Genomic DNA, 16,180 nt, shown 5'->3' with positions numbered 1-16,180 from the left:
AATAAGTAAAAATACATCTTTAGCCACTTTTAACTCTAAGGCCGCGTACACACGGGCGGACTGTTCGCTCAACTTTGTCCGCTGAACAGTGTTTCAGCGGACAGTCCGCCCGTGTGTGGGCTTTCAGCGGACAGTTTCAGCGGACAGTTTGGCGGACAAAGTCTTTCGGAAATTCCGAAAAACTGTCCGCTGAAACTTTGTTTGAGCGAACAGTCCGCCCGTGTGTAGGCTACTTTCGAAATGAGCGGACTGTTCCCGCTCTGAGGAAAGTCTGCTCATTTCGAGCGCGTGTGAAGGTAGGCGGGGCCCGCGACGGAGACGTCGCGGGCTCCGCCGCCTGGAATGGACTTAAAGGGGAACCCCAACGCCGAAAAAAATCGGCGTGGGGGTCCCCCCAAAGTCCACAACAGACCCTTGTCCGAGCACGCTACCCGGCCGGCCAGGAAAGGGGGGCGAGCGAGCGCGCCCCCCCTCCTGAGCCGTACCAGGCCGCGTGCCCTCAACATGGGGGTGCCTTGGGGAAGGGGGGGCCGCGCGGCCCCCCACCCCAAAGCACCTTGTCCCCATGTTCATGAGGACAAGGGCCTCTTCCCGACAACCCTGGCCGTTGGTTGTCGGGGTCTGCGGGCGGGGGGCTTATCGGAATCCGGGAGCCCCCTTTAAGAAGGGGGCCCCCGGATACCGGCCCCCCACCCTATGTGAATGAGTATGGGGTACAATGTACCCCTACCCATTCACCTGTAAAATAAAAGTACCCAAAAAAAAACACAACACACGAGAAAAAATATTTTATTGCACAGCTCCGGGGGTCTTCCGTCTTCGGGGGTCTTCTCGCCGGACTCCTCCGCTATCTTCGTGTAGCTCTTTTGCTAGCGGAGGAGTCCGGCTTTCTTCCTCCCCGCCGCCGGCCTCTTCTCCCGACTTCGGGGGTCTTGTCCCCCTCTTCGGTTCTTCTGCCGGGCCACCGCGCCTTCTTGTAGCTCTTTTGCAGGCGGTGGCCCGGTCTTCTGTCGCCGCTGTCGCCGTCGCCGCCTTCCGTTCTTCTTCTTCTTCTTGTTCTTCTTCTTCTTCTCCAGGAGATGTTGACACGATGCTCTCTCCGACCGGAATGCCAGAGCCGCCCTGCGCTGCCACTTATATAGTGACAATGGGGCGGTGTCACATGGTATATGTCACATGGGTTGGTCACATGGGTTGATGTCACATGGTGACCCCGCCCCCTTACGATGTCATAGCCCCCATGTGACATCAACCCATGTGACCAACCCATGTGACATATACCATGTGACACCGCCCCATTGGCACTATATAAGTGGCAGCACAGCGCGGCTCTGGCATTCCGGCCGGAGAGAGCGACGTGTCAACATCTCCTGGAGATGAAGAAGAAGAAGAACAAGAAGAAGAAGAAGAAGAAGAACGGAAGGCGGCGACAGAAGACCGGGCCACCGCCTCTAAAAGAGCTAGAAGAAGGCGCGGTGGCCCGGCAGAAGAACCGAAGAGGGGGACAAGACCCCCGAAGTCGGAAGAAGAGGCCGGCAGCGGGGAGGAAGAAAGCCGGACTCCTCCGCTAGCAAAAGAGCTACAAGAAGATAGCGGAGGAGTCCGGAGAAGACCCCCGAAGACGGAAGACAATAAAATATTTTAACCCTGTGTTGTGTTTTTTTTTGTACTTTTTTTCACAGGTGAATGGGTAGGGGTACATTGTACCCCATACTCATTCACATAGGGTGGGGGGCCGGTATCCGGGGGCCCCCTTCTTAAAGGGGGCTCCCGGATTCCGATAAGCCCCCCGCCCGCAGACCCCGACAACCAACGGCCAGGGTTGTCGGGAAGAGGCCCTTGTCCTCATCAACATGGGGACAAGGTGCTTTGGGGTGGGGGGGCCGCGCGGCCCCCCCTTCCCCAAGGCACCCCCCATGTTGAGGGCACGCGGCCTGGTACGGCTCAGGGTAGCGTGCTCGGACAAGGGTCTGTTGTGGACTTTGGGGGAACCCCCACGCCGATTTTTTTCCGGCGTTGGGTGTCCCTTTAAGTCCATTCCAGGCGGCGGTGCCCGCGACGTCTCCTTCGCGGGCCCCGCCTACCTGTACACGTGCTCGAAATGGGCGGACTTGCCTCCGCCTTACGTGGGCGAGTCCGTTCATTTCAAAAGTTGAGCGAACTGTTTGGCAAACAGTTCGCTGAAACAGTCCGCTCAAAAAGTGCCGTGTGTGGGCAAGTCCGCTCATGCAAATTTTGGGCGGACTGTTGCGGCAACTGTTTGACGAACAAAGTTTCAGCGAACAGTCCCCGCGTGTGTACGCGGCCTAAAGACTTGAGCTAAACATAGGCTTTGGAACTAAATGCATGTTATTTCACTTTTGGATAAAGCTCTATAAGATAAATCTGTACAATGCTATTCATAAGAATGGCACACTCTTAAAACCTCCTAAAGTGACACTAAATACACTGTTTAATATACATTGTCCCTTCTATTTTTGTATATTGATGACAGCACTATCATTATTTTAATTAAAAAAAAACTTTTCCTAGTTAATATACAGCTGTCACATAACCCAGATCTTTCCCAGCCTGTCTACGGGGAAACATAAGCAGGAGGAGCTTCTAGACCTCTGCTACTGGTCACATGTTCAAAATAAAAAAAACAGCCTGTGGAATACAAAGTAAAAATAAATAGATAATATCAATAAACTATTTTAAATTGCCATACAAATATATAAGTGAAATCAAATCTTTATTATTTTTGGCACTAACATGGTGTGGGTGGATTTTTGCCAGTCACAGGCTGTATCATGCCCCTCCAGCATGTGTCTTAAAATAGAAGGGAGGAGAAGCCTCCATCAATCTACATATAATTTCCTGCCCCTATTGTGTTTATCTAGTTAGTGGGCATGGAGGAGGGGGGAGAGAATGGGCTAGCATTTACCAATGTGTATAGGCCCACATGTGTGACTCTATAGTCACATGGGCTGTTCAGATGTGATAGGGAGGAAGTGCTCAACAGTCAGCATAGACCTGAGCATGTACAGAGCTGCCAACACTGTTTTGCAAAATCCCTAGCTGCATTGGGGACTTGGACAGAAGTTGGAGCTAGGGAACACGAGGATCAACCAGTTTTTTTGCAGAATACAGAAAACAAATCTCACGGTCATGGAGTTAATATGAACAACATGTAATACACCATTTATTGAAAGTATTTTTTTATGATGTGGGTTTAGTGACACTTTAATTTTGATACAACTTACCAGCCCTTTGTGATTCTGGAGATCCATAGAAGAACTCCCATTTTGCCTTTGCAATCTTCTGTGCATGAAGAGAAGCCTCCTTTGGATATCCCCATAAGTCTGCCTAAACATATTAAAGAAAAACAGACCACAGATGTATTGCTGTTTCAACAACAACATAACAATTAAGGGGGGGGGGGGGGGGTAAGAATTTAAAACTAGTACCTGCTGACCAAGTTCTAGTCTCCCTGGGCTTCTTGGAGGTTGTTCATTATGTCCTTCTGGAGTTGATGATATAAGCTCATCTTTGCAGAAATTAGAATCTCCTGCAAGCCGTTTGAGCAAGGGACTTTGAGAAGGACTCCAGGGTTTATCTGAAAATGATGTAATGTTTGGTGTAAGACTCCTTGTATTAACATGTTTATTTGGAGAATTACTATGAAGGCTCAGGTGACAGTCTGACACACTGACAGAGCTGGGACTCCCTCTATCAGATTCATTGTCTAATAACCTCCGGCATATTTGAGGACTGTCAGACACCATCTGCGCTCTACTCCCTTGGGGAGAAGATGTAAGCTGTGGTGATCCAATTTTATCACTATTTTTGTGAGCATCTGTCGTCTCCATGTTTTCTCCAAGGCATGCTGCTGGTTCGGTGGCAGTGCTAGCAGAGCATTCAACACCCTGAGGTTTGCCTTCCTGTAGCACATTTGGACTGGAGTCAGGCTCTGCCTGTATCCCATTTAATGTCTGTACACTTGATTTCTTAACAAATGTAAACGTTACAATGGAACTTTGTCCCACAGTCTGAGGAAATACGAACGGTCTCCTGCTACCTGGAGAGTATAAGGGATTGCTTCTCAATGGGCTGCAGGGTGCAGTAACCCTTCCAGACTTATGTACCAGATCTGAAACATTGCAAACCAATGACCCTGTGCTATTATACATTCCTAGGTGAGCTCTTCTGGCTTCTGGTGTAAGGCTCTTTCTCAGTACTTGAATTCTGCGAGAGTTGAGGTCTGGAGTGAAACAGCGTTGAGGACTGAAAGCTACACCAGAATTGAAGGACTGCAGCCATGGTTTCCCTTCCACTTCTCTGAGAATTCTTGGAGATGAAAGTATGCAATCTCCTTCAGGGAGGAAGCGCACAACTCCACTTGTCTGAGCCATGTTCCACGTTATAGCAGATCAGTTACATTCATTTAACTGACTAGAGCGTAAACTGAACAGTTCATAAAATGTACATTCCCATGTAGATCTTTGCATCTTTGTTGCATTCTGGAAAAAAAATTAAACATGATTAGCCATCTCTCTTTAGGTGTTACACTAAGGGGTCTATGTATAAAAAAAAATAGCTTTGTGAATGTCTCAGCATTTGCACAAAAGACATAAATAATGCCAATAATGTTGGAATATGTGCAATGTCAGTTTTTATTTGTTACCTTTCACTGGACAAATGTAACATACCCAAACATTTGATCCTAAGAGGTGATTGTGGCCATATTAGTGCACTTGTAATAAAAACAATTGAGTACTGACCGTGATCCTTTTTTTTTTTGCACTAGCATCTAAATTTTCAGGATAACCTTTTGGAGTGTACATCATTCTTCAAGGTCCAAGCAGTAGTACCATTTTTTGATATAAACCACTGCGCATTGCATCGCTGTACTCAAACTAAATGTATATAATTGTTTTCACACAAATAGAGCTTTCTTTTGGTGGTATTTGATCTCCTCAGGGTTTTATATTTTTTATAATATAAATGAAAAAAGTTAGGCAATTTTTGACAAAAAAAACTAACAATATTTTTTTACTCTCTGCTATAAAACATATCCCATAAAAAAAATCTATTCTACTACAGGTCTTTGGTTAAAAAAAAAAAAAAAGCAATAAGTGTATATTGAGTGATTTGTGGTAAAGTATAGCTTATACAAACTATGGGATATATACTGGAATTATTAGTATTTTTTTTTTATATACTAGTAATGGCGGTGATCAGTGACATATAGCAGGACAGTGGGCAATCTGACACTTTGTGGGAACTAACTGCTACTGACATCACCAGGGCCATTATTACAGTGATCAGTGCAAATAATAGGATTTTTATAACAGCTTACCTGTAAAATCATTTTCTTTGAAGTACATCGTGGGACACAGAGCCATAGTAATTACTATGTGGGTTATAGGCCACCTTCAGGTGATGGACACTGCCACACCCTAAGACAGGAAGTTCACTCCCTATATAACTCCTCCCACTACGGGAATTTTTATAGCCAAGCAATATACATGTATACCAGAAAGAGGGGAGGGACCTTTGTGTACCATGATTTACTTCAAAGAAAAGGATTTTACAGTTAAGCTGTTATAAAAAATCCTATTTTCTTAACCACTTAAGGACCAGGCCTCTTTTTCAGACTCAGTGTTTACATGTTTAAAACAGTTTTTTTTTGCTAGAAAATTATTTGGAACCCCCAAACATTTTATATTGTTTTTTTTCTAACACCTTAGAGAAAAAATGGCGGTCACTGCAATACTTTTTTTCACACGGCATTTGCGCAGCGGTCTTACAAGTGCACTTTTTTGGGAAAAAATGCACTTGTTGAATAAAAAAAATAAGACAACAGTAAAATTAGCCCAATTTTTTTATATTGTAAAAGATAATGTTACGCCGAGTAAACTGATACCCAACATGTCATGCTTTAAAATTGCGCCCGCTCGTGGAATGGCATCAAACTTTTAGCCTCAAAAATCTCCATAAGCGATATTTAAAAAATTCTACAGGTTACATTTTTTGCGTTACAGAGGAGGTCTAGGACTAGAATTATTGCTCTCGCTCTACCGATCGCGGCGATACCTCACATGTGTGGTTTGACCGCCGTTTTCATATGCAGGCGCTACTCACGTATGCGCTCGCTTCTGCACGTGAGCTCGTCATGACGGGGTGTTTTTAAAAACCTTTTTTTTCTCATTTATTTTAATTGATTTTATTTTTACACTGTAAAAAAATGGATCACTTTTATTCCTATTACAAGGAATGTAAACATCCCGCCGCCGATAGCGGTGATCTCGCGGCAAACCCGACACAGAGACCACCGTTATCGTACAGATGACTGGCGCCTGAAGAGATGGATATCTCGGTTGTGGCAGCAGCTGCTGCCATTACCGAGATATCCCTCTTCAAAAATAGGATGTACACCGGCGTGCGCTGGTCGTTAAGTGGTCAATTATACATCAAGGGACACAGAGCCATAGTAATTACTATGTGGGATGTCCCAAAGCAATGCCAACTGAGGGGAGGGAGACACAACAGAATTAAGGCAACATGAGACTAGAGGAGTTATACTGCTGCCTGCAACACACTACACCCAAAGGCGATATCCTCATGCCCTTTTTACATTCACCTGATAAAATCTGGTAAATGTATGGACTGAAGACCATGGAAGCTTGGGGATGCACTTGCAGGAAGCACTAACAGTCCTAGTGGAGTGCACTTTTGATTTGAGAGAGTGTAATCCTCCTCTTTAAACCATAAGCCTGAACAGTTACTTGCTGAATCCATTTAGAAATAGTAGATTTCGATGCTGCCTGTCCTTTTTCTAGGACCTTCAGGCAACACAAAAAAACATCAATTTTTTTAATCTGAGCAGTTGCCTTCAAGTAGACCATGAGTGCTCTCACCACATCAAGAGAATGTAGTAATTTTCCTTCCGTAGAACAGGTTCTAGAAAAAATAAAGGCGTGTTAAGCCGCATTACCCCCTGAATAAGCTACAAACCAAAGAATACGAAGCAAGTGGTTGTTGAAATAATACCGATAAGGCCGAAACCTGGCCTTTGATAGTACGCAAGGCCAGCTTCATTTCTATGATTCTGGAAGCCAGCTTCCCTGCATTAATCAAGGTAAATACCACTGGACCTGACAGCCCACACTTTAGAATGTGGGATTCAAGAGCCAAACCATTAAATTTAGCGTTAGTAAGGTAAGATGGAATATTGGACCTTGCAAGAGAAGGTCTGGATGTGGTGGTAGGGTCTATAGGTCCCCTACCGCCATCCTTATGATCTCTGCATACCAAGATCTTCTTGGCCACAAGAATCACCAATCTCCCTTTCTGCTTGATCCTGCGAAGCAGTTGTGGAAGCAGCAGAATAGGAGGAAATGCATAAATCAGTGAGAACTGATTCCCCTGGGAATACTAAGGCTACATGCTAGCGGATCCCTTGTTCTTGACACAAAGTTGTCGATTTTCTTGTTGAACCTGGGCGCAAACAGATATACGTCTGGGATCCCCCATCTTCAGCATATTGCCAGGAAGATATCGGGGTGAAGGGAACATTCTCCTAGGAACAACTGCTAGCGACTCAAGTAGTCCATCTGCCAATTTTCTATTCCTGGACTGAAACTGCCGATAGGAAAGGCACATTGTTTTCTGCCCAAGTTAAGATATAATTCACCTCTCTCTAGAGAGGTGAATCACCCTTGGTGATTGATATAGGCCACTGCTGTGGTATTGTCTTATTGGATCCTGACAGGACAATTCTGTAACCTGAACATTCAGGCCTTCAGGGCCAAGCGCACTGCCTGCATCTCTAGAATGTGGATGAGCAAGGTGATTTTTGATTTGAACCAATTCCTTTGGACAGTCACTTCTTGCTGGACTGTTCCACAACTCAAAAGACTGGCATCTGCTGTTACCATCTTCCAGGTAACTGGTAGGAAAGATTTTCCCTTCTGAAGATTCTTGGTCATCAACCACCAACTGAGGCTCTGTTGCACCCTGGTGACAGACACATTGGGAAATCTAGAGCTTGGACCTACTTGTTCCAAGCCTATAAAATACTGTTTTGCAGGGGCCTCAAATGAGACTGAGCATAAGGAACGGCCTCAAATGAAGCCACCATCTTTCCCAACAACCTCATGAAAAGTCGAATAGAAGGATTCTTCTTTGCTTTGACTATCTGAATCAGTTCCTATATGACACTGATCTTCACCTGGGGCAAGAATACCTTTTACTGGGCTGTATCAATAATCAGACCCAAGTATTCCAATCTCCTTGATAGAAGGAGATTTCCCAATGTTTGAGAATCCGACCTTGGTATTCCAGGTAGTTGACTGTAGCTCATACTTTAGTCTAAGTGAGCTACTGACTGGTAAGCTATAATAGTTATACCTTGGGGCCTTAAACTGGCTACAGGAGGGGCCAGACCTTTGTAAATACTCAAGGTGCAGTAGCTAGACTGAAAGGGAGAGCTACAAACTGAAAAAGAAGATAGATATTTCTGGTGAGCGGGAAATATAGGCACAAGGAGGTATGCATCCATGATGTCTATTGACGCCAGAAGTTCTTCACCTTGTAAGACGGAGACCACTGATCAGATTGACTCCATGCAGAAAGAGCAGATATTCAGAAACCGGTTTATATCTTTGAGATCTAGAATGGGTCTGACATACTCATTTGGTTTTGGTACCATGAAAAGGTTTAACTAAAACCCCAATCCCTTCTCTTGCATGGGAACCACTAAAATCAATCTTTTGAGGCAAAAGATGGTCCAATGCTTGAAAGAGAGACTTCTTTTCCTCTGGAATCTAAGAAAAAAAAGGATACAGGGACTTTCGGAACTCAAGTTTGTACCCTAGAGATTTTGAGGAAATCATCCATCTGCAGCCTAAGGCACCTGGCATTCCTAGGCGGTCTCCCATCCAGGTACTGACCAGGCCCAACCCTGCTTAGCCTCTGAGATCAGATGAGATTGGGCGCTTTCAGGGTAATGTGGCCATAGGCTCTGACACTCTTCCTGTCAGACCCTTGAGAACTGCAGAAGTCTTCCCCCCACTCGAGCGAGCGAGGGTGCCCACTCATAAGGAGGCTTCAGTTTTCTTCTTGATCTTGACAGCAGAGGCCGTCGTGACTGCTTGGAAGCAGATGCTCCTGGTACTGGAGAAGGGGCTTGTTTAAATGAAATATGTTTACTCCTCTTCCAAACTAGCAAAAGGATACTTTTTCCACAAACATTTTTTTTGTTTGTATTTATCCAAATCATCCCTAAACAGCGATTCACTGTGGAAAGGAAAATTAACCAGGAGCTTTGCTTGACGCTTCGACTGACCAATTTTTCAACCATAAGATTCTATGCCTATGCACCAACCAACCTTGAACACCTGTTCAGACTGGTCTCTCAAGGACTGACATACACCAATTGCAGCTAGCGCAGGTTGAGACATCAGAGAAAAAAAAGGTTTTCTTTTTTAGGAATTTCCAACTTTCTATCCATTGGAACCCTAAGCATTTGAGCATTGTCAAATAATGTAAATAGCAGCGACAATTGCTGGCATCTCCCACTTCTTAGTGACTTTTTCCTCCACAGGAAAAAATGTTAAACTTTAAAGGAGGAAAAAAATGTTTATCTGGGTGATCCCACTCAGAATATATAAGCCTTTCGAGCAATGAATGGACAGGAAAGACATGCACAGCTTGAGGAGGCTTTAGTGAACCCAAAAAAGAAAGTGGGCACCCAAACAAGAAAATGGGCATATCAACCGACTCAAAGAGCAGCAAAAAATGTGGAGCAGACAAATTCAGTAAAAATTGCACCATCAATCTTTCAGTTTGTGCAGTTGATCCCCCCGCATTTGACCCCTCAGAAGAGAAGTCATCAGCCTTCTCATGGTCCCCTGAGGGAAATTGTATTTTATCCCATTCTGGGATGCGATTAAAGCCACTAGCCAATCCCATCATGGCTTGAGGAAAACCCCCTTCAGTAAAATAGACAGGGGCTGCAGTGTTGAAAACAATTGCAATATTTGATAGCCCCGTTCACTTACTCTGACCAGCCGCCCCAGAACTCTCAGGGGAAAATGCCAATGTAGAGTGTTTAGATCTTGTAAGAGTCCCTTTTAAGCCCTTTTTGGGGTGTTTCTACCCCCCTTCTGACCAAAGCCCAATGCACAAATGCGAGGGACTACCAGAAGAAATTGCATCCACTGCTTGAGCACAGTCCAGCAACTGTCGCTGCTATTTAATGCTCAGCCTGATGCTTCAGTAAATGTGCCAAAGGAATACCTGTGTCACCCCTTATATGCCCTTTTTTTTAGCTTTTGTGTCTCTCCGACAGCTGCAGTCAGCAAAAACCATGCTCACTCCGTGTTCCCACTGTGCCCTCCATCTCCTCTTTTCAAAAAAGAGCATTTTCCCACATGAGTGCGGGCCTCTGATCCGACGGGATCGGCGTGTGTGGGGGAAAGGCAGTGAAGAGGGCCGATTGTTCTACTTCTCACTCTACTCAGAAAGAGGGAGAGAGCTTTTGTCTGGGTTGTTTTAGAGAAACACCCCCCCCCCCCCCCCCCCCAAGTCTTACCAGAGTCCTGTGACTGCCAGCCGGAGAGAGGTTTGTCAGTGTCTGCTGACACAGCATGACCTGAGAAAGCATGGCAAGGTACGTGATCTATACAGCCCCCAGTGGTGACTTTTAGACATGACAACATTTACTTTTTAAAGGAGACAATTCATAAGAAACTTTAAAATTCTTTAGAAGTCTCCACTTACCTTCCCTGTAAACATCCCTTGTAATAGGAAAACAATTACAGGACAACTTAAATGTAAGATCTGGGGTCACATTTACACTAAAATGCAATAAAAAAAAAATGATTTCCCCTTTAAGAACATTGGGTGTAAGTGACGTTTGATGTCGCTTCCGCAATCCAATGTTATGGAGTCGAGTGGGGGCCATTTTTCCCTCATTGGACTCCAGGCATGTCAGGGGGAAGGATGCAATCATCTCCGCCACTACAACGGATCCGGTAAGCAGGGGAGACAATCGGAGCGCGGCGGGGGCCCTCTCCCGCCCCCAATAAAAGTGATCTCGCTGTGAATCTGCTGCAGAGACCACTTTTATCTGAAAGCAGACCATCTGCTCTTGAAAAGGATACTGGGGTTATGGCAGATATCTGCTGCCATAACAACAGTATTCCACTTCAAACAGCCAATGTACAATAACGGCAGATGGTCCGGAAGTAGTTAAAGTTCATGTGCGTGTAAAGGCAGGTGTCCCAATACTTTTGGTAATATAGTGTATATATACGTGATTCTGCGCAGCCAGCCCACACTGTCGCAGTAAATGTACAGTTGACAATTGATTAATCCTAAAAGAAAAACCATAAGGGCATTCAACTATAAGAGTTAAAGAATATTTGACCAATAGAGAAAAGAACGCCTAACATTATAGGCTAAGAACATTCAACCATACGGGGAAATAATATGAGGGAGAAATCGCGGTGCACAAAGTGTATATGTCAGGTCACCTTGAGACAAGGTGACAGATGCACATCGTAGGGATCAGGAGTGCACCGCAAGGTTGTGGACCCTAAGGCTGACTGCTGCGGACGGGAGACATATCCCACCGAGGTTAGAGCGTAAGATTCCCTGGGGCGTGGAGTCTAAGAGCCAGTAGGTGTTCACCAGAGCCTCTAGTGGTGAGGATGGACTTGGCTGCAACTGGGTCCAGGTCGCGACCCCCAGGGTCCCCCAGCTCGCACCCACAGTAGGCAACAGGAGGATAGGGATAGTGAGGGATAAAGCCAAGGTCGGGGCCACAAGCAGACAGGAATAGTCAGGGACACGCCAATAGGTCAGGGTCACAGGCAAACAGGGATAGTCAAGGACACGCCAAAGTTGGTAACGGAACAACAGAAGAGCACACGGCATGTAACAGGAAGCTAAACACACAAAGGAATACACAATGGTTGATCAGCAGGGTTGGCCTGCAGTGCACAGGTTAATATAGAGTTCTCTGATAGGAGCTAGGGTGGAGTCATGCCAGAGGATGGATTACAAAAGCAGTCAGGTGAGGGTCGGCTGGTCTCTAGAGATGAACACATGGAAACAGGTAAGCAGACAAACTCTACTGCATAACCATGACAGTATAGAGAGATTTGTGTGTGAACGGCCAAACAAATGGGTATTCCCAGCTGCTCCTCCCCCTCAAATTCTTACCAGGCCCTTCAGGTCTGATATGGATTTTAAGACGGAGCCCCACAAATAAAATGTTTAAAATTGCATGGGAACCCCCTCAAATCCTATACAGGAGAACCCACATCAGAAAACAAGAAAAAAATAACAAAAAAAGTTGGTCCCCCACAAAATCCATACCAGACCTATATCCAAGCATACAGCCTCAGAAGCCAGGAATAGGTGGGGGGACAAGCATGCACCCCTCCTCCTGAACCATAATCAGGCCAGGAACCCCCTTTCAAAGCACCTTGTTTCCACATTGGGGAGCCCTGGCCCAGTGCTTATGAGGGTCTGCGGATGAGTAGCTTATCGGAATCCTATATTACCACCCCTGCATGAATAAGGGGTATACAGTACCTCTATTCTTTCACTTTTATTTTTTTAAATAATAAATGTGACAGGAGGGCACACGGAACCCAGAATCCCTTGGAAAGGTTGGGAAACCCATGTTTCAGCTCCCCATAAAACTCTTATGTCTAAGTCACCCTGTGCCATCCTGGTACAGGGTGAGTGAGAAAATATATCTTGGATTACTTAACTAGATGCCGACCGCCGGCTGTCAAATGATGGCCAGGCGGCACACCTATTGTGGCGGGAGGCCGTCATATGACGGCCTCCCGTTTAAACAGGGAATGCGTGCGATAGTGCACGCGCATCCCTGTTTCTTCGGTGGCGGCGTGTCACGGAGACACCGCTCGCCACCGAAGGGGGTGAACAGCCATTCGTTATGGCCATTTACCACGTGATCGGCCGTGATGAAGTCATGGCCGATCACAGATGGTCACACCCCGAACGTGCACGGCGCATGCGTGCGATCGCGAGCACGTCGGTGGCGGCGTGTTCCCTGGCCGGCTGTTTACCCACGTGATCAGCTGTGATCCTTTCACAGCCGATCACTAAAATGTAAACAAACCGCGGTAACGGGATGTTACCGGGTTCTCCTCCTCACACACCGATCGTGTGTGAGGAGGAGATTGCGGTAACATCTCGTTACCGCATACAGTGTACACCAATCATACTGATTGCCCCTCCCCCCAATAAAGAGGACCTGTTACCACCCCTCATAGTACCTGTCAATCACAGTCCATCAGAGTACCTGTCACAGTCCATCAGAGTATTTGAGTACCTGTCCCAGCCCATCAGAGTACCCGAGTACCTGTCCCCGCCCATCAGAGTACCCGAGTACCTGTCCCAGCCCATCAGAGTACCCGAGTACCTGTCCCCGCCCATCAGAGTACCCGAGTACCTGTCCCCGCCCATCAGAGTACCCGAGTACCTGTCCCATCCCATCAGAGTACCCGAGTACCTGTCACGGCACATCAGAGTACCAGAGTACCTGTCCCAGCCCATCAGAGTACCCGAGTACCTGTCACGGCACATCAGAGTACCCGAGTACCTGTCACGGCCCATCAGGGTACCCGAGTACCTGTCACGGCCCATCAGGGTACCCGAGTACCTGTCACAGTCCATCAGGGTACCCGAGTACCTGTCACAGTCCATTAGAGTACCGAGTACCTGTCACAGCCCATCTGAGTACTCGAGTACCTGTCACAGTCCATCAGGGTACCCGAGTACCTGTTCCAGTCCATCTGTGTACCAGAGTACCTGTCACAGTCCATCTGAGTACCCGAGTACCTGTCACAGTCCATCTGAGTACCCGAGTACCTGTCACAGTTCATCTGAGTACCCGAGTACCTGTCACAGTCCATATGAGTACCTGTCACCGCCCTTCAGAGTACCCAAATACCAGTCACCAAACCATCAGAGTACTTGTCACCAGGCCATCAGAGTACCCGAGTACCTGTCACCAGGCCATCAGAGTACCCGAGTACCTGTCACCAGGCCATCAGAGTACCCGAGTACCTGTCACCAGGCCATCAGAGTACCCGAGTACCTGTTTGCAGCCCATGTCTCATAGAATATACGTTGGGGTGTTTGCTTTCCAAAATGGGGTAATTTTGTGGGTAATTTCACTGTCCTGTGGTCCAGGACCTTCAAAAGTGTGATGGGTAGGAAAGAAATGAGATGTGTCATTTATGCTCCTAGAACGCCTGAACGTACTACTTCAATGTTCGGCCTCTCTATGTGGCCAGGCTGTGTAAAAGTCCTACACATGTGGTATCGCCATACTCGGGAGGAGTAGCAGAATGTATTTTGGGGTGTAATTTTTGCTATATACATGCTATGTGTTAGAAATATCTTATAAATTGACAATTTTGTGTAAAAAAAAAAAAATGCATTTGAATTTTTTCACATATTCCAAAAACTTCTGCAAAAAAATTAACCATTCAAAAGACTCATTATGCCTCACAGATTATACTTGGGGTGTTTGCTTTCCAAAATGGGGTCATTTTATGGGAAATTCCATTGTCCTGGTACTCCAGGGACTTCAAAAGTGTAATAGGTGGTTGAGAAATGAGATGCGTCATTTTTGCTCGTAGAACGTCTGAAGGTACTACATCAATGTTGGTGCTCTGTATGTGGCCAGGCTGTGTAAAAGTCTCACACATGTAGTATCGCCGTACTCGGGAAGAGTAGCAGAATGTATTTTGGGGTGTAATTTGTTGTATGCATATGCTGTGTGTGAGAAATAACCTGATAATATGACAATTTAGTAAGAAAAAAAAAAAAATAAATCTTCATTTTGCAAAGAATTGTGATAAAAAAATGACAACTTAAAAAAACTCACCATGCTACTTACTTAATACCTTGGGATGTCTACTTTGTAAAAAGGGGTCGTTTGGGGGGTATTTGTACTTTCCTGACTTGTTAGTGTCGCAAGAAATGAGATACACCTGATGTACTGAAGGCCTGATCAGAAGTGATCAATTTTCAGTGATTGGCACCATAGTTTGTAGACTCTATAACTTTCACAAAGACCAAATAATATATACTAATGTGGGTTATTTTTACCAAAGATATGTAGCAGTATAAATTTTGGCCAAAATGTATGAAGAAAAATTAGTAATTAGCAAAAATTTATGACAGAAACGAAGAAAAAGGCATTTTTTGCACAAAATTTACGTTTTATTTATAGCACAAAAAATAAAAAACCCACTAGTGATTAAATACCACTAAAAGAAAGCTCTATTTGTGTGGAAAAAAGGACGCAAGTTTCATATGGATATGGTGTTGGATGACTGAGTAATTGTCATTCAAACTGTGAGAGCGCTGAAAGCTGAAAATTGGTCTGGTCAGGAAGGGGGTGTAACTGCACTGTATTGAGGTGGTTAAAATGTAAGTAAGTAATATTGATCCACAGTATCTCCCAGGATATATGTAAAGACTATTCTTAGGTTGTTAATTCTGAATACACAATGCTTGAAAGAGCTGATTACATTGACCTCCGGAGATGGACTGTCTAGTCACCTAGGCTGCCTTAAGTGTTGGGTTAATTAACATGTTCATTGTGTAATTGTCTTTTAAGTCGTTGCTATAGGGGAGGGGGGACTATCCATGAGCAGCCCTACCTCGTTATCTACCCCCTTATGTAAAATGTGTATAAAGTCTGTATTCTGTCCAATAAAGCGTTCAAGATTCTACAAACTATTTTCGGCTAGACTTGTATTCAATGCAGCTATGATAATATATCTCTCTGATAGTCAGATTGGAGGAAGCTGGATATACTGACGGAAGCACTCAATCGGAGTTTGGGATCAGATCCGTCACAATAAACATACAGTTTTTGAGAAGTCCTTTAACCACCTTCCATCCAGCGTACTTACATAAATGTCGTGAATGAGAAGTGCCACTGACACTGGCATTAAATTTCTCAGCCGGCAAATGGCTTTCAGGTAAAAATTATCTGAGCAGCTATACAGTCGCCCAATCACTTTTTCAGCGCTTGAAAGAGCACAACCCCACCATCGCCACCGACCATGCCTGGGAAACGCTGTAAGCAGTTGGGTCAACTGCACACAGAGGAGGAACATCTGTTCTTCTCCTCTGT

General features: G+C 45.4%; 1 protein-coding gene and 1 pseudogene across 3 annotated transcripts in view; both read right to left on the bottom strand.

Moving 5' to 3' along the window:
* Positions 1-16,180, bottom strand: part of PSD (pleckstrin and Sec7 domain containing) — a 711,875-nt gene that overhangs the window by 412,379 nt on the left and 283,316 nt on the right. For all 3 annotated transcript variants that reach the window (XM_077454479.1, XM_077454482.1, XM_077454480.1), the window contains 2 exons: positions 3,450-4,502; positions 3,246-3,348 (listed from right to left, as the gene is read on the bottom strand). In XM_077454479.1, coding sequence (XP_077310605.1) covers positions 3,246-3,348; positions 3,450-4,394 — 1,048 coding nt within the window. In that variant the 5' untranslated portion in view covers positions 4,395-4,502. The remainder of the gene's footprint in view (positions 1-3,245; positions 3,349-3,449; positions 4,503-16,180) is intronic.
* Positions 8,888-9,006, bottom strand: LOC143932261 (5S ribosomal RNA; annotated as a pseudogene).

This window comes from Lithobates pipiens, unplaced genomic scaffold (genome assembly GCF_037356315.1).
Source record: "Lithobates pipiens isolate NorthernLeopardFrog02 unplaced genomic scaffold, aLitPip1_a1.2 Scaffold_25, whole genome shotgun sequence".
Classification (NCBI taxonomy): Eukaryota; Metazoa; Chordata; class Amphibia; order Anura; family Ranidae; genus Lithobates; species Lithobates pipiens.
The sequence above is the reverse complement of the archived record's forward strand: the minus strand, read 5'-3'. Positions and strand labels throughout refer to the sequence as shown.